Source organism: Vigna unguiculata, chromosome 9, assembly GCF_037176805.1.
Source record: "Vigna unguiculata cultivar grain cowpea cultivar isolate G323 ecotype 2 chromosome 9, ASM3717680v1, whole genome shotgun sequence".
NCBI lineage: Eukaryota > Viridiplantae > Streptophyta > Magnoliopsida > Fabales > Fabaceae > Vigna > Vigna unguiculata.
This window is the reverse complement of record NC_140800.1, coordinates 9,454,276-9,479,374: the sequence shown is the minus strand read 5'-3', so window position 1 is coordinate 9,479,374 and position 25,099 is coordinate 9,454,276. Positions and strand designations below refer to the sequence as shown.

General features: G+C 32.5%; 4 protein-coding genes across 9 annotated transcripts; 3 read left to right on the top strand and 1 right to left on the bottom strand.

Annotated features, from left to right (window-relative positions):
• Positions 1-429: 429 nt before the first annotated feature.
• On the top strand, positions 430-3,377 carry LOC114164218 (transcription factor MYB1R1-like). 2 transcript variants are annotated; one of them, XM_028048802.2, is made up of 3 exons: positions 430-779; positions 1,292-1,515; positions 2,631-3,377. In XM_028048802.2, the coding sequence occupies exons 1-3, from the start codon at positions 548-550 to the stop codon at positions 3,036-3,038; spliced, it is 864 nt and encodes a 287-aa protein (XP_027904603.1). In that variant the 5' UTR covers positions 430-547; the 3' UTR covers positions 3,039-3,377. The 2 variants fall into 2 exon arrangements, with proteins under 2 accessions (XP_027904603.1, XP_027904605.1); XM_028048804.2 differs by having other exon boundaries at positions 434-779; positions 1,292-1,500.
• Positions 3,378-11,593: 8,216 nt separating this feature from the next.
• On the top strand, positions 11,594-14,993 carry LOC114164209 (putative myosin-binding protein 5). Its single transcript, XM_028048785.2, has 3 exons — positions 11,594-12,725; positions 13,034-13,828; positions 14,387-14,993. The coding sequence occupies exons 1-3, from the start codon at positions 11,993-11,995 to the stop codon at positions 14,593-14,595; spliced, it is 1,737 nt and encodes a 578-aa protein (XP_027904586.1). The 5' UTR covers positions 11,594-11,992; the 3' UTR covers positions 14,596-14,993.
• A 252-nt stretch (positions 14,994-15,245) lies between these two features.
• On the top strand, positions 15,246-18,534 carry 5-FCL (5-formyltetrahydrofolate cycloligase). Of its 4 annotated transcripts, none has more exons than XM_028048787.2 (8): positions 15,246-15,455; positions 15,540-15,674; positions 15,784-15,933; positions 17,003-17,044; positions 17,112-17,157; positions 17,400-17,470; positions 17,565-17,691; positions 18,109-18,534. In XM_028048787.2, exons 1-8 carry the CDS (start codon positions 15,272-15,274, stop codon positions 18,119-18,121), a joined length of 768 nt encoding a protein of 255 aa, XP_027904588.1. In that variant the 5' UTR covers positions 15,246-15,271; the 3' UTR covers positions 18,122-18,534. The 4 variants fall into 4 exon arrangements, with proteins under 4 accessions (XP_027904588.1, XP_085522554.1, XP_085522552.1 ...); XM_085666428.1 differs by having other exon boundaries at positions 15,775-15,933; XM_085666426.1 differs by lacking the exon at positions 18,109-18,534 and adding an exon at positions 17,796-18,090 and having other exon boundaries at positions 15,775-15,933.
• Positions 18,535-19,688: 1,154 nt separating this feature from the next.
• Positions 19,689-22,892, bottom strand: LOC114162406 (transcription factor BHLH089-like). Of its 2 annotated transcripts, none has more exons than XM_028046276.2 (6): positions 22,649-22,888; positions 21,958-22,164; positions 21,712-21,777; positions 21,553-21,621; positions 21,370-21,447; positions 19,689-20,223 (listed from the first exon to the last, which is right to left on the bottom strand). In XM_028046276.2, exons 1-6 carry the CDS (start codon positions 22,799-22,801, stop codon positions 20,071-20,073), a joined length of 726 nt encoding a protein of 241 aa, XP_027902077.1. In that variant the 5' UTR covers positions 22,802-22,888; the 3' UTR covers positions 19,689-20,070. The 2 variants fall into 2 exon arrangements, with proteins under 2 accessions (XP_027902077.1, XP_027902078.1); XM_028046277.2 differs by lacking the exon at positions 19,689-20,223 and adding an exon at positions 20,864-21,109 and having other exon boundaries at positions 22,649-22,892.
• Positions 22,893-25,099: the final 2,207 nt, after the last annotated feature.

Here is a 25,099-nt window from a genome sequence, read left to right as displayed (position 1 = left end):
ATCATACACATAAAGTAAACTATTAATGTTAATGCTGGATTTTACTACATTATGCGATTGATAATGAATGAATGAATTTTAAAATAGTTAGCTTAATATGAGACCAAAGATTATTTATAATTAGCTGATATAATCCTTATTAAAGTGGTAAAAACATTAAAAAAAGAACCATTTGCATATTAAGAATGGTTCCGCCAGCTAGCTTCACTTAAACTAATATATCTCTTTCACTTGTTTTGGGGAAAAAGAAAAGCTAATCTAATGTGTGTCCTTAATCTGATTAAGAAAAGATAATAATAAAATTAGACATATATGTACTAAAAAGAATATTTCTCATAATGTTATCATCACAATCAATGATCTAAGCTACAATTTTGAATTATATGCGTATCAAGTACATCACATGATAACTCACATTAAACCTTATTTTAAACATCTCTGTCCCCTCACCACACCTCTTCTCTTTCCTTTCTCTCTCTTATATTAATCACTTCCTCACACATTCACTGCAACAACGCCACAATTCACTTTTCCCTCTCACCGGAAAATGCCTCTCTCCTCCGCCACCGCTCCTCACTCTGCCTCATCCGCCGAGATCATGCTGTTCGGAGTCAGAGTCGTCGTCGACTCCATGAGGAAGAGCGTCAGCATGAACAACCTCTCCCAGTACGATCACCATCGCGATACCGCCGCCGCCGCCAAAGACGACGCCGCCGGCTACGCCTCCGCCGATGACGCCGCTCCGAACAACTCCGGGAAAAACCGCGACCGCAAGCGAGGTCCGACCAACACCTTCTGGAACTCTCTGCCACGCTTTATAATTTATATAAATAAATACTTTATTGAGTATAATTGATTGTTCGCTCCGCCAAAAAAATTAGATGATTTTTCAAACTATACTTAAATACATTCCTGAGACCTAAATATGGAATATTAATTTTGATCGGTGAGAGAATCGTATCATATGAGGTATGTTAGTTAATCTAAGTGTTGTGTATTTTTTTTTTTTCATTATTTTTAATGTTAGGTTTGTTATATTATAGAATATATGAATGTTTATATCCGTTATTAATGTCGATTTTAATCACTGAGATTTAAGTAGGTATTATTGATACGAAATATTAATTTTAACCGGTGAGAGGATCTATGTTAGTTAATCTAAGTTTTGTATTTATTTTATTGGAAGTTGATTGTGGATTTGTTGTAGGATGAGTATGAATATGAATATGAATGTGATTATTGATTTGTTGCATTAAGAGAGTGTTGTTTGTGGATATTTGGGGATGATCAGGGATTCCATGGACGGAGGAAGAGCACAAGCTGTTCTTGGTTGGGTTGCAGAAAGTGGGGAAAGGTGACTGGAGAGGAATCTCAAGGAACTATGTCAAGACACGGACACCAACTCAAGTTGCTAGCCATGCTCAGAAGTACTTTCTCCGCCGTACCAACTTCAATCGCCGTCGCCGTAGATCCAGCCTCTTCGACATAACCACCGATTCGGTAAGTTCTGTTCAGGTAAAGTTTGATGTTAATTCTGTACATGAAATTTGGTGCTCTGAGTCAACGCGTTATTAATCGATGTTGGTGGTGGGATTGAAATTTTAGGGTGCTTTCTTTTGCCGTGTTAGGAAAAACAAAGTATAGAAACCAAAGGAAAAGGGGAAGAAAAAAAGTTATGCCACTATTCAGGTTCTGTTGGGTATGTTAGATTGGTGGATTATTGTTTTCAAAAATACTATTATTTTTTAAAATTCGTTTATCTCTTTGGGGTACTCGGAGTGTTCCTTAAACAGTTCCGTGTTTTTCTGTTTCAATTTTGCAAGCAATTGGGAGATTGTAGTCTTATTTTCGCAGTGTTTGGGTTCAAAACTTCGAAATCGCAGTGTTTGGGAGACTTTCCTTGCAATTGTTTGTAAAAGGGGAAATGGAATAAAAAATGTTTTATGAAACCCAAAGAAACTTGTGCCATTTGGTTATGTATCTTATCTATACTTAATTAATTAATTAATTAATACAGTCCTTTGTTGTTGAAGAGAAACTCCAACCGAACAAAATCACGTGATTTCAGGCTTTATAGCCCAAGAAGTAACTATTTTGAAAGAAACCTTTGTGTTATTTTAGAGTACCAATCGTTCAGTTTCCATGGTTTGGTACGGGAGGAAGACTTATATTTGGATGAGAATAAAGAAAAGGAAAAACAGTACGAGGAAAAAAAAAGAAAGAAAATGTTGTTTGGATGAATTAGTGAAAATGGATGGAAAAATTTTAATTAAATTCTTTTGATTGAAAAAAGGGTCATAAATATAAAGCAAGAGAATTGCATAATTATCATATCATTTTAGTGTTACAGATTTAAATTTAAATTAAATTGCTTATTAGAATTTTTTTTTCTCAACTTCATCCAGTTCCTCTATTTGTGGTCCTTTATTCGACTATTCAAGTTTTTATTTGATTTTTTCACAATTTTTCTCTCTTTTTATTTAAATATGTGAAGCGTTAATTAATCGAATTGTTTTTGGTTTCTTATTCAAATATTTAAATCTTTTATCACCAATTATTCAAACATGTATACCCTGTTATGTTTCAACAACGTGAGTTATTTGTAATGATGTTATTAAATTTTTGGTCAGGTCTCTACAACCCCGATGGAAGAAGGAGAGATCCAGCATGAAGATAATGTGTCTCTTGTGCATCCCATGTACCCTGTTACGGGTGAAGGAAGCAACATGAACGGATTTTCAATGTTGCCTATGTATTCGAAGGACATTGCTGAAGCTGGGAATCCAATGAAAATACTTACTTTGGGACAAGGAAATAATGTGGAACAGAATGGGCCTTGTACTAAGCTAGTTTGCACAACACCCCCAATTGTTCCAGCGTCTGATATCACTGCCACCAGTTTAAGTTCAGTTGATCCACCAACACTGTCTCTCGGGTTATCTTTGTCATCTACTCAAAGACAAACTTCATCAATACATTCAGCTTTTCATTCACTCTCGCGTTTCAACAATGGAGATAGCGTCATAACCGTTGCTTAGAATGATTCAGAGACTTTGGATTCAGAGATTTTGATATCTCAGATCTCCTTGATGTTAAAGGATAAAAGATGTTAAAGGAAAGGACGATGAATTAGAGAAGGCAATAAGGTAATAAGTCACCAAATTGATCCTTCTGTTCCTTGTACAGACCCTGGAAAGGTCCTGTCATGGTTTTGTTTATTGTTTATTGCCTCTTTTTATGTTTGTAGTTACTATAACTGAAAATAACGAACTACTTCCTGTTAATTTTTAATCAATATAAATCTGGACTATACCCAAGAATGATCTCTAGCCCTTTCTGGGAGCAATTATATACATGAGTTTCATGTTGCCACTGTACGTCATCTGCTTTAGCAAATTGACTCATTTTTCTTGTTTTTTCTTAGTGAATTCATGACTTAGTTTCTGCCTGCTCTATAAGTCTTGAAATTGGCAATTGCATCATCCCTGTTAATCCACAACATCCACATATTCTTTACCGATTATTTTGGTGCTGTTCTCTCCTTAACGATTGTATTGATATTTTAAATATTTTTTTAATATATTTTAAAACGTTAAAATTAAAGATAATTCATATATTATAAAGATGCAGTATAAAAATAACACAAAATAAAATTGAACATAGAATCTAAATTGATATTAGTTGTTAATATTTTATTAATGAAGAAATTGAACTCATAATCTCTTTGATTCTTCTAAATTTTTCAAATCAATTTTATAACTTCGAAAAGTTAGTGGGTGCGATGCGAGTTTGACTACTCAACTTGTATTGTTGTGTGTCTTCTCACAGTTGCAAGCACCGTGCGGGCCAGGTTGTCAATTCAGTTATTCGACAAAAGAAGTGTCCTACATGTTAAGAACCTATAAATAATCATTTTTTTTGGTTAATGTCATGGGTAGTTTTTGAGATGATGCTGTGAGATTTTTCCTTTTATTTTAAAGTGGTAACAATGCGTGAACACAAATATTGTGTCTAGATGCTAGATCCAATGTGAATTTTTTTTGTTTCTGTTAAGGTAACAATATCTTCTAAAGGAAGAAACCAAGGGCGTGTTGACCCAAAAATGTTTTTGTTCATACTAAGTTAATGTTTAAACTCCCTGAGTAATGCTCCCTTAATTATATGTAGTTTATTTCTTAATGTGGTCTTTTTTAATGTTTTATTTAAATAAAAAAATTTAAATTTACTGAGTTTTAATTATTTTATTAGATGAAATATTTCAATCAATCAGTAAATATAAAAATTATTTAAATATTAAATAATTATAAGTAATTTACAAATATAAATGTTGATAATTGTCAACACTCAATCTTGTCCGGGTGAATAAATTTATTTTCAAAAAACAAGAAAAGGTTTTTAGTTAATAAAAAAATAAAAAAAATGTGAAACAAAATTTTCTTCAAAGATTTTCAAACTTTAATTTAAAAAAAAAGAAAGAAAAAAAGGAAAAAAAGAAGGAAGAACCTAATTTGTTATCACACCCCTCTTTATGAGTCCAACAACTCAACATATCTTCTACCTTTGTTCTGATAGAGAAATTAATGATTGATTTTAATAATTAGAAGCAATATTTCTTTCAAATGTTAAGAATCAATATTACTAATTGGGATATGATTTTGTGCTCTGATTTGTTAATGGTTAGAATCAATATTACTGATCTTGATTGATTTTGTGCTCTGATTTGCTCTCTATAATGTACTACTATCATGACCAATTCTTTCCTTATATTGTTCATTCATTACAATTAAGGCTAGGATTGCATTGATATTACAATATGTGAATATAAATACGTACTCTGTCATATGAAGAAAACAGAAAAAGATAATTCTATACACTTCTCTAATTCTTTCCCATCACCACTCCCACATACACACCTCCTTTCTAATCTCTCTTAAAAAAAAAAAACATTCTCTACACTCTCTCTTCCTCTCATTACCATCCATATAGACACCTCTCCTCTTTATCTCTATTGGAAAAACAAACACAAATTAGAAAAGGAAGCAAAAACAAAAAAGAAAAGAGAAAAAGGTGAGGAGATATTGAAATTTTTTGTTAAGGTACGTCACTCTCAATTTTTTCTTTCAGCTTTTGATTTAGTTTTTTTCAATTTTCATTCTTTTTTTTAATCATAAAAAATATTTTTTCCCCTTTCTTTATTGTCTGCCCGGCCGCTCGTGTCGCATGATATCCAATTTAAACTTTTGCTTTTTTTAAAAATATATACAGATGATCTAAAAATAAAATATATCTTTCTTTGTTTATTCTTTTATATCTATTTGGTTACTCACGTCGCAATGACATCCACAACTACTCTAAAATAACTTAAAAAAATATTAAAAATTTGTAAATGATTAAAAAAATAAAAAATAAAAGATTAGAAAAAAAAGAATTTACTTGAATTTACTTGAAAAACAAATAGTTTTGTTGTTTTCTGTACATTCTTTTATTAATATTTTTGGGGAAAATTAAATATTTTGAAAAAATCACATAACTTTTGCACATTTAATTAAAGGTACCATCTTAAGACGAACGTTGTGAGGGTGTTAATACCTTCCCCACGCGTAATCGACTCCCGGACCCAAAATCTGATTTTTCGCATACCTTGGTTCTTTTTTATGGTTTTTCATAGTTTCCTATAATAACTATAGTGGCGACTCCAAACTCTATTTTTACAAAATTTTTATTTTTAGTTCGTTGTCCCGTCGCGATTTCGACAATAATTCTTGGTTAATTTTATTTTTTGATACAAAAATTTCAAGACTTTTTTGTTTGTAATTGACATAATCTCTAATCAATTGTATTCTTTTTTTAGTTTGTGCAAATCCTTTGAGCATCAACGGAAAATATTGGAGAAATCATCATCTTTTGTGTACGAGTCTCTCAAGTTATCAAAATTTAACATTTTGTTTAAGACTATTAAATAATGCATTGGGCATATCTCATTTTATTGTCATTTTCTTATTTATGTTTGATCACACAACAAAATTATTTGTATACCTTATTCATATTCATTAAGCATGTTTCTGGTTAAGCTTACATTGAATTTTCAAAGATGGAAGGAATTCATGATTACTATTGATCATAAAACTCTTTTAGGAAAAAAAAATGTATATTTTACAAAGTTCTAGTAAAAACATACAACTCTTTATCTCCCCAAATTTCCATAGAAACTATGTGGCTCATGAAAACTTCTTCATTAATATTTGTAGGAATTGGTCAATCTCTAATTACTTTCACATTTTCATACCATTCATTTCAACTCCCTTGAAACTCACAACAAATTTTAGGAATACTACATGATTCATCTTAAATATGCATTTATCTTTATTAACAAATAATATTTCTTTCTTAAAGGTTTCAAGCACTTTTTATATGATACATATACTCATATAATCAAAATATCATCAAAATATACAATAGAAAAAACTTGTCTACAATGTGTTAGGTGAATTTAAGCATGACTAATCACTCATAATTCAAACTTTGTTTTGAAAGTAGTTTAATATTCATCTCTTTCTTTAAGCCTTGTTTGGTTATATTTGTTTTTCAAATCAATATTGGAAACATGTTCAGGGTCCATACAATTCATTAAGTCTTGGAATTAGGGATGTCTATATATTTGATTGTAATATTGTCGATGACACGATAATTCATGCACATACACCAACTACAACAATTCATGCACATACACCAACTACATTTTTTTTAAGAACAAGGATAATTGGCATATCACAAGTACTCTAGGTATATCTTACTCATTCACATTCAATCCACTCTTCTACTTGCTTTTGAATTTCTTAACTCTTCTAGGTTAGTTTTACTAGTTGGCATTGGCGGAACTTCAACAAGATAGAGGAGAGTCATGACTCCCCAAAAAAATTTTAATTTAATTTTATATATTTTTAAATTATTTATAATAAGTTTAAGAAACAATTTCATTATTTTATTTATATATTATTTATTTATATATCTTTATTGTTTAAAAATAAAATAAAAACTAATTTGATAAATGTTGGTTAATAAAATTGATTCTTTTTTAATAAATCATCAAGAAAGTATAAGAGTAAAAAGAAAGATAAAAAGATATATCGGAAACGAAGATAGGAGAATAAATAGATTGAATAACGCATTGTCACAATATTTCTCACGAATAAAGATTAATATTCTATTATGATTTATGTAAGAATGGGGATTTTGTGTTTTTCATTTGTAAATTTTTATTGATGTATCTTGGACTGTTTTATGAATTGTGTTACACATATTGAATAACCTTGAATTGGAATAAATTAAAATACCTATGTTGCGTGAATTCAATGAAATAGAAAGATTAGAAATTAAAAAATGCTACGATAATTACTTTGTGAAAATGGTTTAAGTAGAGAAAATGTAGAGTTTTTATTTAATTAGAAAAAAATAATTTATATATAACAAAAAAATCTAATTTGGTACCTCTAAGTTTTTTGTCAAGTTTCACCAATGCAAGTTGGTCTATTTAGCAAAGAAAAACTAGGGATAAAGTCAATTTGATGTTATATTAGAGGTGGTAACCCATTTGGAGGATCTTCGAAAACATTCTCAAATCACACCAAATATTCTTACCAGAAAGGAGTGTGCTCTCATGAGGTGAAAAAGTGACATTTCTAAGAAGTCAAGCTTTAACGTTCAAGAATTGAACATTAAGTTGTTACTGAGATCCATCTCTAAATGATTCTCTAACACTAAAGATAGTAATAATTATAAAACTTATAAAATATGTAAGTATTAATATGGGTGAGAAAGAAATTGAGTTAGTGCTTCCTGTAAAATCAATATGTCTTTATAAGTTTTTTAGTCTATGCTAAAATATTAAAAAAAATAAGTAAGACAAATAAGACAAATTATACCTAATTATATAATATATAATTAGTTAATAAGAAATTTGTAGTTTAGTTAGTTATAACCAATTATGAGAATAAAATCTTTTCTTAGGTGCAAGGAGTTTTGGAATCTAGTGGATGAAAGCATTTCCACACTCATAATTGGATCAGGACCAAGTGGTGGAATCGACAAATCTGTAATAAAAGTCACTTTTTATGCCGGTTATACCATACGTGAATGGGTTTTGTTGATCGAGGTCGTACTCTATTGACTTAAGAAAAGTAGGTTTAGAAGATGACACCTCCGCTAATTGTCAAATCGCGTCTATCTCAAAATCATCAAGTTCCTCAGTGCTGGCAAAAGAGCTTTGAGACTTCCCGTCTGAGGATAGAATGTGAATCAATAATGAATGCGATGATCAAAGAAGCGGCTAGACATAGGTCAAAGGTACAATTGCTACCGCCAGTAAAATTTCCTTGCTTTACTAACGAGCTAACCTACGAACCGTTCCATGGGCTACATAAAGAAACAAGAGTAAAAGACAACGTAGACGCTATACTACACAACACAAGCAAATACCAAGATAGAAAGTGTCACTTTTTAAGTTGGTTATAACCACAACCGACATAAAAAATGATGTTTTCTTTTATTGCAAATTTATTTGTTTCCCAACCACTCACATAAGAAAACTTGCATATATAATATAACCAGTCCACACCAGAATTGCAACACATTACCAGATCATCAACTATAATAACCACTTTGGAATAAGTTACCAAAACCCTAAAAGAGTGAGAAGAGCACAGATAATCCTAATGGTGTGTTTGGATGAGGTAATTTAAGAGATTAATTCATTTATTTAAAATTTTTGAATTTCTTTAAAGTAAAATGACTTGTTTAGATGAGAAAATAAAAAAGAAATTGAAATTAAGGAATTTTAAAAATGTATTTCAAATAAATAAAATAATAGAATTTCAAATTCACTCAAAAAAGAAGGAAATTGAAATTCTCCAAGTTGTGAAATTCTTCATTGGTTAGATAAAAGATGGCTAGGCCTGACTTGACCGAATGACTAGGAATAACTCGACCAAATTCAGTCAAATTTCGCTCGATGATGACTTGGCCGAAATTCGGTCTGGACTAACTCGATCGAATTTGGCCAAATTTCGATTGGAGCCGACTTGACCGAATTTGACTAAATCTTTATCTAGGGCCAACTCGATCGAAACTTGGTTGTGACTAACTCGATCAAATTCAGTCGGGGCCGTCTTGACCGAGTACAACCAAATTTTGGTCGAGACCGACTTAGCTGAAATTTGACCGAGTTGACTCGATCGAATTTGGTCAAATTTGGCCGAGTTGATTTTGACTGAAATTCAATCAAGTCAACCTTGTCCGAAATTGGACCGCATTTGGCTGAGTCGACCTCGGCCAAATTCGATTGAGTCGATCTCAACCTATACCAAATTAGATTGAATTTATGCTGACAGAAATTTGGTTGAATTCGATTAAGTGAACCCCATTGAAATTTCATCTAATTTAAATTTTTTAAGTTGAATAATCTATTTTCTAAATTTAATTTAAAATTTTATATATTAAAATAAATATTATTAAAATAAAAATTTATCTCATAAAAAAATTTAATTATTTTATCGAAACAAAAAATTAAAATGTGTGATATTTGAATTACTCTGTCAAAAAAATATTTAAAAAATTAATAAAATTCAATTAAAAAAAATTCAAATACAATAAATTTTAATTTCTTGATTGAAATATTTTATCCAACCACAAGATAAAAGAGCTACGCGCGAGCCACCGGAGTACGATAATGAGAGTAACCATTAGATGATGATGCATTTTGATATGCAAGAGTGAAACCAAGTACTTATCTTATTGTTCGTTGAATGTGAAATATGATGGAGATAAAATAAATATACGAAAAATTGAGTATAATTTGATAGAGGATAAATGTTGAAAAGAAGTTTAAAATTCATCAGTAATACTTTTATGTTTTTTTTTTAATCTATTTTTAACCTATTTATTGCATACCTATTTTTACTATCCATAAATTGAATACCTATTTTTATAAATAAATAAATAAATATCGTGCTTTCCACTCTATTGTTACTTTATTTATTTTGTTAAGGTGTGTGAGACGTTTTGTACCCGACCCGCGCCCAAAAACTAAAAAATCAAAACCCAATTTAGTTTTAAATTCAGGCAACGTTGATAAATCAGGGAAGAGCCCTCGCGTTCTTCAAACTCACTCAATCACCCAGCAGGTAGGGTTCAAGATTCCGTTGTCGTTTTCATGCAATGCACTGTTCCATTTATTTTTAATGAAGAAAAGTTATCTTGCAGTTTTGCAGAGAGAACAGAGATGGATTATGACCCTTCACCAGACTTATACATTTCGGAGCAATGGTTAGAGGTTGCTGAGTCCATTGCTTACAGTTCAATGCCTCTCGTTGCTCTTATACGTGCCAAGGACTCTGGGAATCCAAATGTCATTCTTGGAACTATCTTTATTAGAAATTATTTATGAGATATTACAAGATAAAATTAACTTGTACCTAATTTAAAAATAAAAACTTAAAGAAATTACATGAGATAACTTCTAGAAATTATGTTGTGTATATAAGTTAATTTTTATTTATTTTTTATTCCTTTTCTCTTATCTATGATGACGAAGAAACTCGATTTTAGTTATATCAGGTTTATTCTAATTTACTATAGAGTACTTTACCAGTTACTATAAATGAGTAATACTTTTAGTTCAGTTGAGTTTAGTGCATTATATGAATATCTACAAGTATGTCTGAAATATGAAGAGTACGAATTATTTTGGCTGTACAGGAATTCATCAAATTTAAATACAAGATCTAATAAATGTAATAATTAATAATTACTATTCATTTTAACGAATTTACAACTCCCAAATATATATTGAAGGAACAATTCTTTTTTTGTTTCGGATTCCATTTATCTTTCACAAATAAAACAGTAATATTGTCGTTTTTCTTAAATTTTACCTAAACCTCTTTAGGATAAGTAGTATTTTCGGGGCAATCAAAAAATATGAAGTAAGTCTTGGTTTCGGCAAATTTGAATCTTTAATTCGAAAGATATTAAACTGTGAAAATTACTGTTCATTCAGAAAGACATTCCTCCAACTATTTTTCTCGTGAAAGAAAGGTTATTTTATTAATGATAAAAAAATGAGTTTAATTTCTGTACATTGTTAAGATAAAAAAATTTATATTGTCAATTATTAAAAAAAGTATTGTTGGTGTGATTTAAAGGTGATTATTTTAAAACAATATTTTATTAGACATGGTAATTTGTAATATAACCTTTTTGAAAATTTAAGCTAGAAGAGATAAAGATTTATTCAAAATAGAGTATAACTCCAAATTTATAAATATGTCATAGATAAATTATGGCTTCATTTTGTAGTATAATAATATAAAATAATATAGGCTGAGAGCATATGTTAATAAATTCATTCAGTATTCTGTTTTTACACAGTACCTTAATATTCCTGATAAGATTGACCTTGTAACATTTAAATCTTTGAATGGTAGTTGTAATGACTAGCAGCTGTGAATGAGAAGTGTGAAGAAAAATGGTGTAAGAAGAGTTTGGCAATGGGAAAAGGAAGAGGTATCTGTTTTTGTAATTTGGGAACAAAATTGGGAGAGGCATGATAGACCGTTATTTCAGGTAATTGTCTGCCTAACAGCCTCCATTGGTTTTAATTTCTTCTATTTACGGCTAATTGAGTTCCACCTTTCACATTCTCTTTTCTTTCCTTTGCAAACGTGCCACTGAGAGAGACACACGCTGAGAGAAAGATCTTGGTCTCATCCCCAACCAAGGTCATGATCTTCCTCCTTCTTCCCACATTCTAAGTTCCTATCTTTTTCTTTCTTAATCCACACCCACCTTTTATTTTATTTTTTTGTTTGATCTTCGGCACCATCAAAGATTACAGAAGCTTTGCTGTTTTGTTGCATTGATCTGCATGCTGTTAATAAGGACAGAGAAAACAAAATAAAAACAAAAAAACAGAAAGGAAAGAGAGAAAACTACCAAAATGGCTACTCGATCATTTTCTACTTTTGTTGAGCAAGAAATGGGGAGGTTCACACATTTTGTGATCTATGTGTTGCTTGAATGGGTGCTGATATTCATACTCTTCCTTGACGGTTTTCTTGCATTTGCGGCCAATGAGTATGCAAGATTCTTTGAATTGCATATCCCTTGCTGGCTGTGCACCAGGTTTGATCATGTTCTGGTTCACAGAAATCATGATTTCTATTACAATGAGTCTGTTTGTGAGGCTCACAAGAAGGACATGTCGTCTTTGGCGTTTTGTCACAATCACAAGAAGCTCTCTGACATAAGGAAAATGTGTGAGGGGTGCCTTCTTTCATTTGCAACGGAGAAGGAATCGGATTGTGACACATACAAGTCCCTTGTAGGGATTTTGCACAAGGATTTGGAGTGCTTTGTTCAGGATGGCCAACCGATTCAGTTGAGTTTGAAGGATGATGGGTTCATGCAGGTTGACAGACTCAACAACCAAAGGTGTTCTTGCTGTGGAGAGCCTTTGAAAATGAGGACTACCAATGCAAAAGTGAAGCACTCCTCATCGTTTGCGCGAGCCCCGAATCCTTCACCACGAGCTTTTCCATTTTCATCAAAAAATGACGATTCTCATTCTCTGGAATTGCCTCACATGAGGTACAAAGAACTAAAGTTTATGTCATATCACGATTCCGAGCTTCAGGAGGATGACTTCAATATAAATAGTCCGAATGTTAAATGTGAGTATATGCAAAATTAGATTTTCTTTCTTTGGAGTTTGCTTTAAATGTTACATGTAAACTAGAATTTCCTGATACCATGCTTCTGTAGATTATAACAAAAAATGATATCTTTCTGGCTGCACAAACACATTGTCTGAATAATATTAAGACAACTTCATCATTGGGGCAACAAAAAACTTTATTGTTATTATTTCATTTAATTCTACTCTTGATTACTTGTGCCAATAGACACTGAACATTTACTCATGACAGAAAACGTGGTATCTTTTAATTGTGGTATAAAATAATGATTTTGTTCCATACAGTAAGGGACGACCACAAATCTATCTCAATGCCTCCTGTATTGTCAGAACTTGATGATCTGAATGATGAGTCCAGCAAATTCACCCCAACTTTTACAAGGGGCAATAAGTTCTTTGGTATCCCACTCACCGATTCTGCAAACAACAGTCCCAGGTGGACTTACAGAATTAGCAGGAAATCACCACTGGAAAAGACAGAATTTGCCTCTGAGTCTAATGAGGTAACCCAAAGTGACTTTGATGATGCCGTCTTAAGCAATTTGAACAGACAAGTTCGTTTGGATCGCAAATCACTCATGGCTTTGTACATGGAGCTAGATGAAGAAAGAAGTGCTTCAGCTGTTGCTGCCAACAATGCAATGGCCATGATCACCCGGCTACAGGCTGAAAAGGCAGCGGTGCAAATGGAGGCTTTGCAGTATCAGAGAATGATGGAAGAGCAGGCTGAGTATGATGAAGAAGCCCTGCAAGCAAGTACTGAAGAAGTGCAAGCTTTACAAGCTGAATTGGAGGTTTATAAGAAACAATATGGATGCTTAGCAGAAGGAGTTATCTCGTCCCTTCGTAACAGCTCTTCATTTAGGTTCAATGAAGGTAATGATAATCAAGTTGCGTCATCTCAGACAGAAAATGGAGGGATAAGACACAGTGAATCAGTCAAAGCTTTTAAAGCAGAGAGAGCACATCTTCTTGGCCGGATAAAGAAAGTAGAAAGTAGAAATCCCTTTGAAGAAAGTGGAGTTTATTCCTCCTTACTGTCTAGCTCTGACAGTGTTAATAATTTAGACAATGAGAAAGGTAACATAGCAGGCATGCCTTCATGAATAGCTAGTATTGTAATTCTATAATTATTAGAGATAACATTTCCAAAGCTACATTACCACATTAGCCCTTGAGAAATTTGGTTCCTAAGTTACTGCCTCAAGGATTTAAGCTTCCATTACATTAGTTCTCCAAAGATTTTGAATTTGTTTGTAAAAACTTATCTGTAAACACTTATCTGTATACATAATCTCATTTTAACTTGTGAAGAAACTTATTTCATTTATGCTTCTTCTTTTTCTCCTCTAGTGGAACTTATGCAGAAGCTTATTCAAACTGGATCATTGTCACTAATTTCTACTAGTCACATCTTGCATAAAGATACTATGGCGACATTATGCAGATAAAAACTAATTTGGTAACAATTTATAGAAGACTAATATTGTAACATTTAGATCATCAGAGGACTAATTTTTTCACCAATTTGAGAAAAAAATTGTGGGGATACAACAAGTGACTCTGAAGGACAAATCTGGGAGGATTTGTCTACCATTGTGCTTATTAACATTCCTAACAATGTTTGTGTTGTAACAGGAAAAGGAGGCGAAATCTTTCTACCAAAAGAACTGTCTTTTCTTGCTGAAAGAGTGAAGGCTCTAGAAGCCAACAGTGGGTTTTTAGACCTTGTTTCCAATAAAGAGGAGAAAGATGGTGAAGGTACCAAAATTTTGACAGAGATATCACAGAATCTAGAGAAACTCAGTCACCTTGTTATGAACTCCTCTGAGGTAGACAGTGCATGATGCCTATTTTTGTTTTATAGTAACTGGCCCTTTAAGTGTTGATGAGGCTCAGAATGAAGATAATTGAACTTCATGAGGCTCAGCCTATAATAGAAAGACCAGAAAAGTCTTCCTTGTGGTAAAGATTCCGAGTTATTCTGATACTAAAGGTTCTTTGCCAAATGGCAGCTCAAGTGTCGAAAGCATGAAAGACTTTCTTATGCCTCAAGAATGTCCCTGTAAAATATTTAAATTGCTCTCTGACCATGTCTTGTAATAGGTTTTTAAGATCCCCATTTCTAGGCTTCTCTAGCTTTACTTGGATCATTTGGACAAACTTGTCTAGGGTTTGCTTGTTTATAAAACTATTATTGTCAACCTTTCCGTTTCTTTTTTATTATTTAGTATGAACTTCTCTCATGGAAGAATTGTAAATTTTGTATTCCATTCAAATAGTAAAACATTCATAAAAACTCACCTCTACTATTATGACAAGTTATTAACCCTTTTTCGCAATGAATAACCAGCCGTTTTCAAATTATCAACATGGTTTTAAAAAATAAAATAAAACAAAAAATATTATTAGCTCTAACCATTTGCATAAGGACGCATAAAAAACAAATGAATGAAGGAGTGGGGAAAAATAATATAAATAAATACAATTTATTTTAATGAAGAATAAAAGTGAGAAAAAAGTATGCGAACGAAGATGATAATTGCACAGTGTTGCTCTAGAGCAGCGTTTGGACAATTGAGGATGAGCTCCACCACCACTCCCACCCACGACGATCTCGACGCCGTTTTTAAACAAAAGCGCTTAATCCGAACGCAGGTCAGAAAAACGCTCAAGTCCATTCAACCCTCCCTCAGATCTCACCAAGGTATCACAAATCTGAGTCTAAGACACTGTTTGTTTCACGGATTAAAACTTCTCTCTGTATATTCAACTTTTCACTATTTTCCAGATAACGCCGTTCAGGACATTGTTCTCGAAGCTCCCTGGTTCAAATCCAGTCGCAGGCTTTGCGCCTACATAAGCTGCGCTGCGCTACGCGAAGTCGACACATTTAAAATCTTGTCACAAATTTTGCAATACAATGGTACTAATTGTCGGAAAAACGCAGTAATTCCTATTATGTGCTTTTTCTTGAGAAGCTGTTGTTGAGCGTTTTTGAAGCGCTTCCTCCGAATATTGTGGAGTGTGTGCAGGTGGGAAAAAGCTGTATGTGCCGCGCGTGGAGGATAAAAATAGTCACATGCGAATGCTCCACATATCGCGAATTGATGATCTGGTTGCGAATTCAATGGACATCTTAGAACCTGCTCCGGTTGATGCTGATGGAAATGCGCGTGAAGATGGTACTTCTCTTGCCCCTTTTTGCTTCTTGGTTTTTGAGTACATAGAGCTAAGGTGTTTATACAATCATGTACGTGAGTTTGTTGATTTTTATGGCAATAAGCTTGCTGGTTTTGTTCTTTTTCATTGACTACTAAACTCGTGATTAGAAATGGATCCCTGCATTCGCCCATTCATCAATTGGAACAATTAGATGAAGATCAAACAGTGTATATTTAGCATGATACTTTAAGTGAGATTTATTGATATAAAATGAGTCGCTTGATCTTCGTCCAACCATTTTGTTTGGTTTTGATCTTCTTGCTGCTTCAGCATTTTTTTTAATTTGCAGTTGTGGTTGTGGCTTAGTTGTGATTTTAAATAGTGGAAAATTGCAATCAAATGCAGCTAATTTTGGCCGGGCTTTACTTACCTTTCGGCCGAGGAAGATTAGTCTGGGGTGAAACCTTTTGACGCTGGTAGACCGTGTCCAAGGACACAGAAATTCAGCTAATTTCTCACAGAGATCCCAAAATCCTTGATGTTGCAACCTTAATTTTAAAATCTTGCGGTTTAGCTTTCGTAGGTATAAGCATACTTGCAAAAACAAGCTGCTTAACTTTCGGATTGAAGTTTCAATATTTTCAAAAATGCCACTGTTATCAGGCCGTACTCTGTTACAGCACGTGAGACTAATTTTTGGAAACTTATCTGTCCTCCTTTTGATGTAAAATTGTCAGATATCTGGTTTTTCTTTGGGTCAATGTGAACAGTGGGTGGTTGACATGAATTTGTATGCAGTTTGCATATTCTAACTGGGGTTTCTTCAGCTAAAAGATGTGAGCTCTTTTGATATTTCTTTTAATGAAAAAACAACAAAGTAAAGCTTCACAATAGCTTAACTTTTACAAAGCAGCTTCCACTGGGTCTGGATAAAAGCTATGTGTATCCTCCTTTTCCTTATCTGGGCTAATTTTGTTCACTTAGTTTCAAATTTTTCTGATTCTTGTAGGGTTGACTTCCATTTAATGTATTTTCTTATAATCCTGATTGGCATTATCAACAACCATTTGAGAGATCTCTTTGGTACAGTTATGCAGGCAAATGATCCTGTTGATTTGTTCCTTTTACCTGGTACGTTTGTCATATTTTTTATTGTCATAGTTTGAATGTAGCTGATCTGTATTATTGTTCTTCCCAGGACTTGCATTTGACAGAGCTGGAAGACGTTTAGGTCGTGGTGGAGGGTATGGTTTTCACATTTGTTTCTCCTGTCTAAATTAAGAGTTGAAATCTGCCTCATTATATAAATTCTGAGTTGTTCTGAAATTTGTGAGCTGAATTAGTAATTCTGCCATGTATTGGTGACTACTTCACAAACTCTTATGCTTCACTTTTGACATTTCATATCCTGAATTATATTATTTTTGTAACAAATGATATGAAATTGTAGTCCAAGTTTGTTACAGTTAATATCCACCTTCTACAGTTACTATGATACCTTCCTGAAGAATTACCAAGACTTGGCAAAGACGAGGAATTGGAGGCAACCCTTGCTTGGTATGCAGTTCTTCCTTGCAGGATACATAATTTTGGTTGAACCAAACCCATAAACATGTGTCACATGATCTAGCAATTTGGCTTTGATTTGCAGTTGCTCTGTCTTATTCTGAACAAATTCTGGATGAAGGAGTAATACCAATTACTCCGTCTGATCTTCCGGTTGATGCTCTTGTATCTCCTGAAGGTGTGATTCCCATCAGTTCAGCTGCTTTAAACAGGTATCACTCACAGATCAAACTCAATTACTTTGGGAATTTGTTAATTAGTGGGCTTAGGATCTTAGTAAAGGAATTATAATAAAAGGGTAAAATGACCAATCCAGTGCTCACATGGGATCTAGGGAAGGTAGAAGTATAAAGCCTTACCAGGCATGCGAAGAGGCTGTTGTCAAGATTTGAACTTGTGATCTCCAAGTCAAAAAGACACTGATATACCAACTCTCGCCCTCTAATTTTTTTATGAAAGAGTAGAATAGAAGCATTTAATATCTTGTAAATCTAGAAAGTCTTCACTTTTTTCTTCTTTGAGCGATAACGAGGATTTGTTTATTTTTGTGCTATTTGTAATGGAGAGTATTAAATGTTTCTTCAACAATGCCCTGAGAGAATTGATTAACATCTTGTGAACAATTCCAGAATGGATCTCTAAACACTGACACTGGACTTCAAAGCTGATCTTGAACACTTTCAACAGTAAATCTTCAATAAAGTTTTGTGGTTCCTAAAGTGGTCGAAGGCGCCAAAGGATTTGGGTCTTGTACAACAAAGGATAACCAATTCATTGGGTGGCACTGGACTGCGTTAAATGATTGCATCCATTCGAAGTTTCAGTACTTGATTCATCTTAAATTCAGTATGCTTTCTGTTATGTTTGAACTTTGAAGTTTGAAGTTAACATTCTTAAATCACACGTGTTTACACAAGAATTGCTATGTTTTAACTCGTACGGTTAATTTTAGACTTTTCAGTGTTTATTTGTGATAGCGAAATGTCAGGTTTTCCTATATGGGAACAGGGATTCAAAGGCCATTTAAGAGCAAGGTGTTCGAGAAATATGAACAATTTCATAGGTGTGATGGCTAATATGTGAAAGTGTGTTTGGATGAGTGTCGGTAAAATTGATTTTGGTTAAAATTGGTTTTGTAGCGATGTGATTTATGGGCAGAATTTTTATCTGTAAAACTCAGTATAAGATTTAGTTCTCTGTAGAAGTTACTTATAGTTGTTTAAACTCGTTCTATTATAGATCCAAAATTCTTCCACATAAAATCAAACAGTCATTAAAATCACGTAAATGTATGTTTTAACAAGATTTTGGACAGTCAGATATAAATTTAAGGACCAAATTTTGGCATTTTTTTGTCATATTTAGTTTTGATTACTGTAGTTTAAAAATTGATTTATTAGTCTTAAATTTAAAAAAAAAATGTGAGTTTAATCTTTCTATTAATTTTTTGAACATAAAGAAATGTTAATATTTGTAAAGTTACCAATAATAAATGTTAAAATTGTCACTAAATGTTAAAATTGGATATAAAATAGTTATAATCATATATTATTTGTAATAGTATGGAAGTATAAGGATTAAAAATAAGTTTAAAAGAAAGTATTTCACAATCTAAAACACACTTTTCAAAAATTTAAACAGAGTTTGAATGAACCACTTCATACCTTGTAAGTTCTAACTGGCAAGCAAAGTTGCTAGAGTCGTGAAATAAAATTACCAGTTTGGATCAAAATTTAAGCAAAAGTAAAATTTGATCCAATCAGTTTTATTAGTTTGAATTTTCATTTTATTTTTCACAATCTAAATCACACCAAGCTAGTAAGAACAAGTGGACTTGGTTTGAAAATAAACATTTTACGAATATCTCTCATCGTATTCTCAATTCTATATCAGTTGGGAGGCAAAAAATGATTCTGCCGTTGTAAACAAATTGAAAAGGACAAAAAACTTAAAATGTCTAGAATAGATTATACTGACACTATAGATATACATCGATCTAGAACTCAAGATTGAAAAAGACCATATCTCTCGATTGTAAGACCAGACTTATTTTTTGAGATGTTTGTGTTTGTCCTAAGTACTTATGATAGCTAGATACAAAATTTTGACTATATCTCTCGATTTTTCCTATTTATGTATTGATAAGAATCTAATCCTGCTGCAAATATTTTTGAAAAATATAACAAAAGAAGATTAAAAAGTCTCTATGTTACTCAAATAAACAATTCAAAGTTTTTGTCATCATTCAAAATACACAAATGAATACCAGCAATATATATATATATATATATATATATATATATATATATATATATATATATAGTTATAGTTATAGTTATACATATCAAACCAGGAGGTAGGAATCCTATCACAGCAGGGACTAAAAACCATAACTACACTAAGATTGTTTTCTAGTTGCTGATTGCTAATGTAGTGAAGCATGTGGTATTTAGATGCATTTTCTATGTAAATTATATCATTCTCTAACAAAGGAAATACAAACCTACAACATTCAGCAACAGTTAACTAGGTTGTTAATAAAACACACTATGTAACCAAACCTTTAGTTTTTTAGTAGAAAATCAAACCTATCAGTTGATGATGTTTCTTTCCCAATGAGACTTCTCTAAACTATGTTGTTCTCTCAAACCACCACCTATCTGCATATGCAGCCATCCAGGATGTGATCCCTGAGCATACCCTGTTGCTGCTTGTGATCCAAATACCATTCCAGCACCACCAACCTGAAACAATTCATTAACTGATCAAGATCATGATACTATGGGAACACAGTCTCACAGTAACCACAATCATTAGGAGAAAAATGTTTTAGGCCTAACTAATTTGGCATAGATACAAATAGAGACACAAGAAAATGTAGTTCTGATTCACAATATTCATCTTTGAGATAAACACTGGGAATCATTTTCACTAGTTTTTACTCATGATCATGATTGGTACACCAATAACTACAATTATGATTAATGAAATCGCATTGAAAAGTAGAATTGAACTCTAAATCTGGTGGAAATTAAGGTCACATTCCCTAAAGATGTTCAAATCAAGTTTATAATAGAGCTAAATTTGGAGTTTGCCAGAGTGAACTACTGAGGATTTAGCCTAATGTAGCTTGATACACCCGAAATCCCAACTGCACTTTTGCACATTCCAATACATTTTATCCAAATGAAGAACAATTATCAACAGTATTGGAACCAAAAATTCTCAAAACGCTTCAAGATGATGTAGGTGAAAGCTTCAACCTTTTATCCTCTCCATGAAGGTTGAACTTCAAAATGTTGTCCCATCTAAACTGGATGTTAAATGGAGATATGATCAGGGTAATTATATGCTGATTCAGTCATTCCTTTCTGCTGATAAGCCTTCAGTTATCTTGAGGAAGATGTCATATGATGATACTACAGACAGCCATTAGATTGCTTGATAACAAAGCTGCTTTTATCCCGATTATGGATTACTATGCACCAACATTATCATCTGTTTTCCCGTTCTGATCTATTCGTTTCCCAGCTCAAAACTGGTTTTGCATTCCTCCATCAGTTCCTTTCTTTTTCTTTTCTCCCTCTCTGCTTCTTCCATACCAACTTCACTTCAATTAAGCTTTGCCAACTGATCAGTGAGATCCATAAACTTACAAGTTAGAAGAAATCACTTTATCCTATTAGTTTTTGACTTTTCAAATAAAAGTAGTCAAGAAGAATAATTTGAGACACAATTTCCCAGACAAAGCATCAGGATAGATTTCTTCGGCAGTATTCCAAAAGCTGATAGCAACCAACACATACAATTTTGCATAATGTTTAAATCTTATGAAAGCGGAAATTAATTGAATATTAGAAATCAATATGACATCAAAGTTGAGAACTTACATCTTTTAAAGGAAACCCATCTATGTTAGGGCTCATGTTCATCCTTGAATTAACTACTTCAAGCTTCATAGAAAGGAACTACAAAACTCAATTTGTTAGGCATACAGAATTAGATTGGAAGTTAAAAAGAAAACATCATCGAGTGAAAATACCAAAAAGTGATGGAAAGATGAAGAAATCCACCTCAACCTGACGCTGCAGAGACTGTATGTAATTGATTATCTCATCTAGGACTAGTGCTTTACCAATTACCTGAACATTAAAAACAAACAAACAAACAATGAAGGAAAGGAAATATAGAAGCATTAATCTTGTGATGGTCCAACAGAATATAATGAGTACCTTGTTACACCCTGGAACCAAGTCCTGCAGAATTTTCATTCTCTCACTGATCTTTTCTCTTCTTGCCTGCAAAACAGGTGGTGTTAAGTGGCATGCCTGTGAACAAATAGTAAATATAAACAAAAGAAAGAAAAAGAAAATGTCTAGAAGTTCCAACATTCCATTGGTTTCTAGATCAAGGAAAAATGCTCAAGAGAAAGCAAAACTTGTAAGAGACAAGAAATAAAAAAAACAGAAGCCAGTTACTCTTTCTGCTAGACTGTGGCTATCAGTAGCTTGACCCCTTCTTGCTCTCACGTGAATATAGTCTTGCTTGGGTGCATCACAAGGTATAGTGCTTTGTTCACTTGACTTGTTACCACTCACAGAACTTGTTTCTGCTTCCTCTTTGAAACCATCATTTTTAATACTGGACCCTTCCACCTTCATCCGTTTATTGCTACTAGAGTCATTCTGTTCAAATTTCCACGCAATGCATCAATCAGAACCCAGCTCCTCACTTGGAAAGAAAATAGAAAAATAGAGAAAAAGAAAAAGAAAACTCAAATAACAAAAAGGAAAAAGGCAGAAAAATCATTTTTCAAAAGTAAAGCTTCAAACTTTTCTTTCCTTCAAATAATCTCTTCGTGTTAAATTTCAAAATTTCCAACCTCCCTTCATTTTCTTTCCTCCAAAGCAAACGGGCCAACACCATAACGATTCAAATTCACCGAAAAACTAAACCCTAAAGTATACAACACCCTCTCTCAAACAGTTAATACAAGTTGGAATTACGACCCTTTCACCGAAACACAACATAAGTTAGATGCAGTTTGCGAAATTCGAAACATTTGGGAATTGCAAAAAACATGAAAGCATTGAACTTTAATTGAGGAAGTAGAGTGTTGTAAAAACAAGTATTGAAGTGTAATTGATGAAGACATGAAAAGTGGAGGACCTTGGAGAAGTGGTGGTCGGAGGTTCCGAGCCAAATATCGGCGAGGGTGTAAGCGGAGGAGAATGTGGAGTGAGTGATGAGAGGAGGATCCATTGGAAAGTGAGAACATGAATGTGTTAATGGATGAGTGTGACACTGAGAGAGAAACATCATATTCTACTCTTATACTCCATTTTTTCACCCTTACCTTCTTCTCCACCTACTTATTCCCACCTCAAAATTACCATCACCATTTTACTTCCTCCTTCAATCTGCGTTATTTCAAAATTATTCTTATACCACCTCATCCTCACTCTTCTAATCAAACATCTCTCTGACTCCAAACTCAATTAGTACGTGTTTAGGTGTTAAAGTTATATAGAATCGGTTAGAAACTATTTTCTAACCGGTTTAATTTTCAAAATTAATTAGAGTAAAAAAATTATGTTAAACGAGTAATATCTATTATTGATCTAGTGGAGGATAATCTAACTTTAAATATGTTTTTTTACCTTGGCTTTCAGTAAATTTTGGAATTAGTTTTTTATAAATTTTGGATCAGTTTAGTTTTTTATCTTTAGAAATATGTAAATTTAGTCCTTTTAATCAAATTTTGTTATGTTTATTTGATATTTCAAGCGTGTTTCATATAGTATTTGACTTAACATTAAAACAAAAATATGTCAAATAATATAAACAACTCAAATACAATTCTGAAATGCGTACGAAACATCAAATAAACCTAACAAAATTTGATTAAAATGACTAAATCTACGTATTTCGAAAGATGAAGGACTAAATTAGTCCGAAGTTTCGAAATGGACTAATTCCAAAATTCACTAAAAGTTAAGGGACCAAAAACATTTTTAACCCAATAACCTATAACGATATAAGAAAAACAATGTCTACGAATTTACTCTTCTACCCTTCTTAAAATTTTGATTGTTGTCCAAATAGATGTTTTTAAGTCATTTTTAATTTTCGTTTTCCTTTAATACACATCTTAATATTGTGACACTTGTTCTTAGATGTGGGTTTTCTGTCATTCTCAATGTTTCCCCACCAACGACTATTATATCCTCACCTTCACATTTCTGATGTCATTATTTGTAATGGTATTTTTATATTTTAATGTTTGGCGCTTCTTCCCTTTTTTCTTCGTTTGATATCATTGTACTCGATGGACGGGAAGAAAATGATTGATGGACATGCTCAACTTAGTTTCTTGCTCCTTCCTCTTCTTCGTATCTTTTGCTTCTTATTCGTCTCACATAAGGTTCACGTTAGGTCTTTTTGAACCCATTTTTGTTTTTTGTGTTCTTCTCCTTATTTCCTATTTTTGTTGGTGTTCTACTTCTTATTTGTTCCAGATAAGGTTTAAGTTAGGTCTTTTTCAACCCATTTTGTTTTTGGTGTTATTCTCCTTATTTTTATTGGTGTTCTTCTCCTTATTTTCAATCACCATAAGGTTGAAGGTTAGGTTCTTCTTCTACTTTTTTTTTGTTTGCCTCTTTCGTTATTTTTTTCGCCATCTAAGGTTTTCGTGTTCCTTGCTATTTCATGTGTTTTCAAGTTGTGTTAGTAGTTGTCTATAGATTTCTACCAAAGTTTTTTGTTTGTCTCTTTTTTTCTTTTTGAGATTTAACAATTTTGTGTTTTTTTGGGTTTCTTTGTATATTTGTATCATACAAGATTTGTGTTTGTCTCTGTTATTTTCTTTTTCTGTTTCAGATCTAGGAATTTTGTTCTAATTTTCTTTTTAAGTAGTTTCATTGGTTCTTTGTATATTTTTGTCATACAAGTCTTTTGTTTTCCTTTGTATTGATTTATTGGTTGATTTTTTGGATACCAGTTCTTTAGTTATTTTTCTGCATTTTTTATATTCTCTTTCTGAAATATTTTGTTTTTCTTTTCGACATCTATGATTTTCGTGTTCTTTGGGATGTCAATGTTGTCATCTTTGGGTATAAATTTTCTCTCCATCTTTTAAGTTTCTTCTGCTAAGTTTTTTTGGTATTATTCTTATCTTTTTTTTTCTTTGTGAAATAAATATGTATATGTTTATGGGTTGTGTATTGTGGTGTCAAGGTTGATGAGTTTATTTGTGTATTGTGTAATGTTGTTCTATTGTTTCTTTTTAACACACTATAGCAAAATGACTTTAGGCAAGGCATAAAAAACCATGGCTTAAAGCCAAAAATCATGGCCTTAACATTAGACAATGAATTTGTAGTCGTTGCATAGGTGGTTGTGGTCTATACTAGAGACAACGATTTTTTATCATTTAGGCCAGGAAATTCAAAAATTGTTGCCTAATATGCAATAATTCAGAAAAAATTTGCCTACTAAGCAATAACTAAAAAACATTACCTAAGATTTTCTACAACACAATAGGCAACACTTCTATATTTTTGGAAATATTTAGTGTTGCCTAAAACCAAAAATGTTGTAGTGACAATGTTTTTTTGGTTG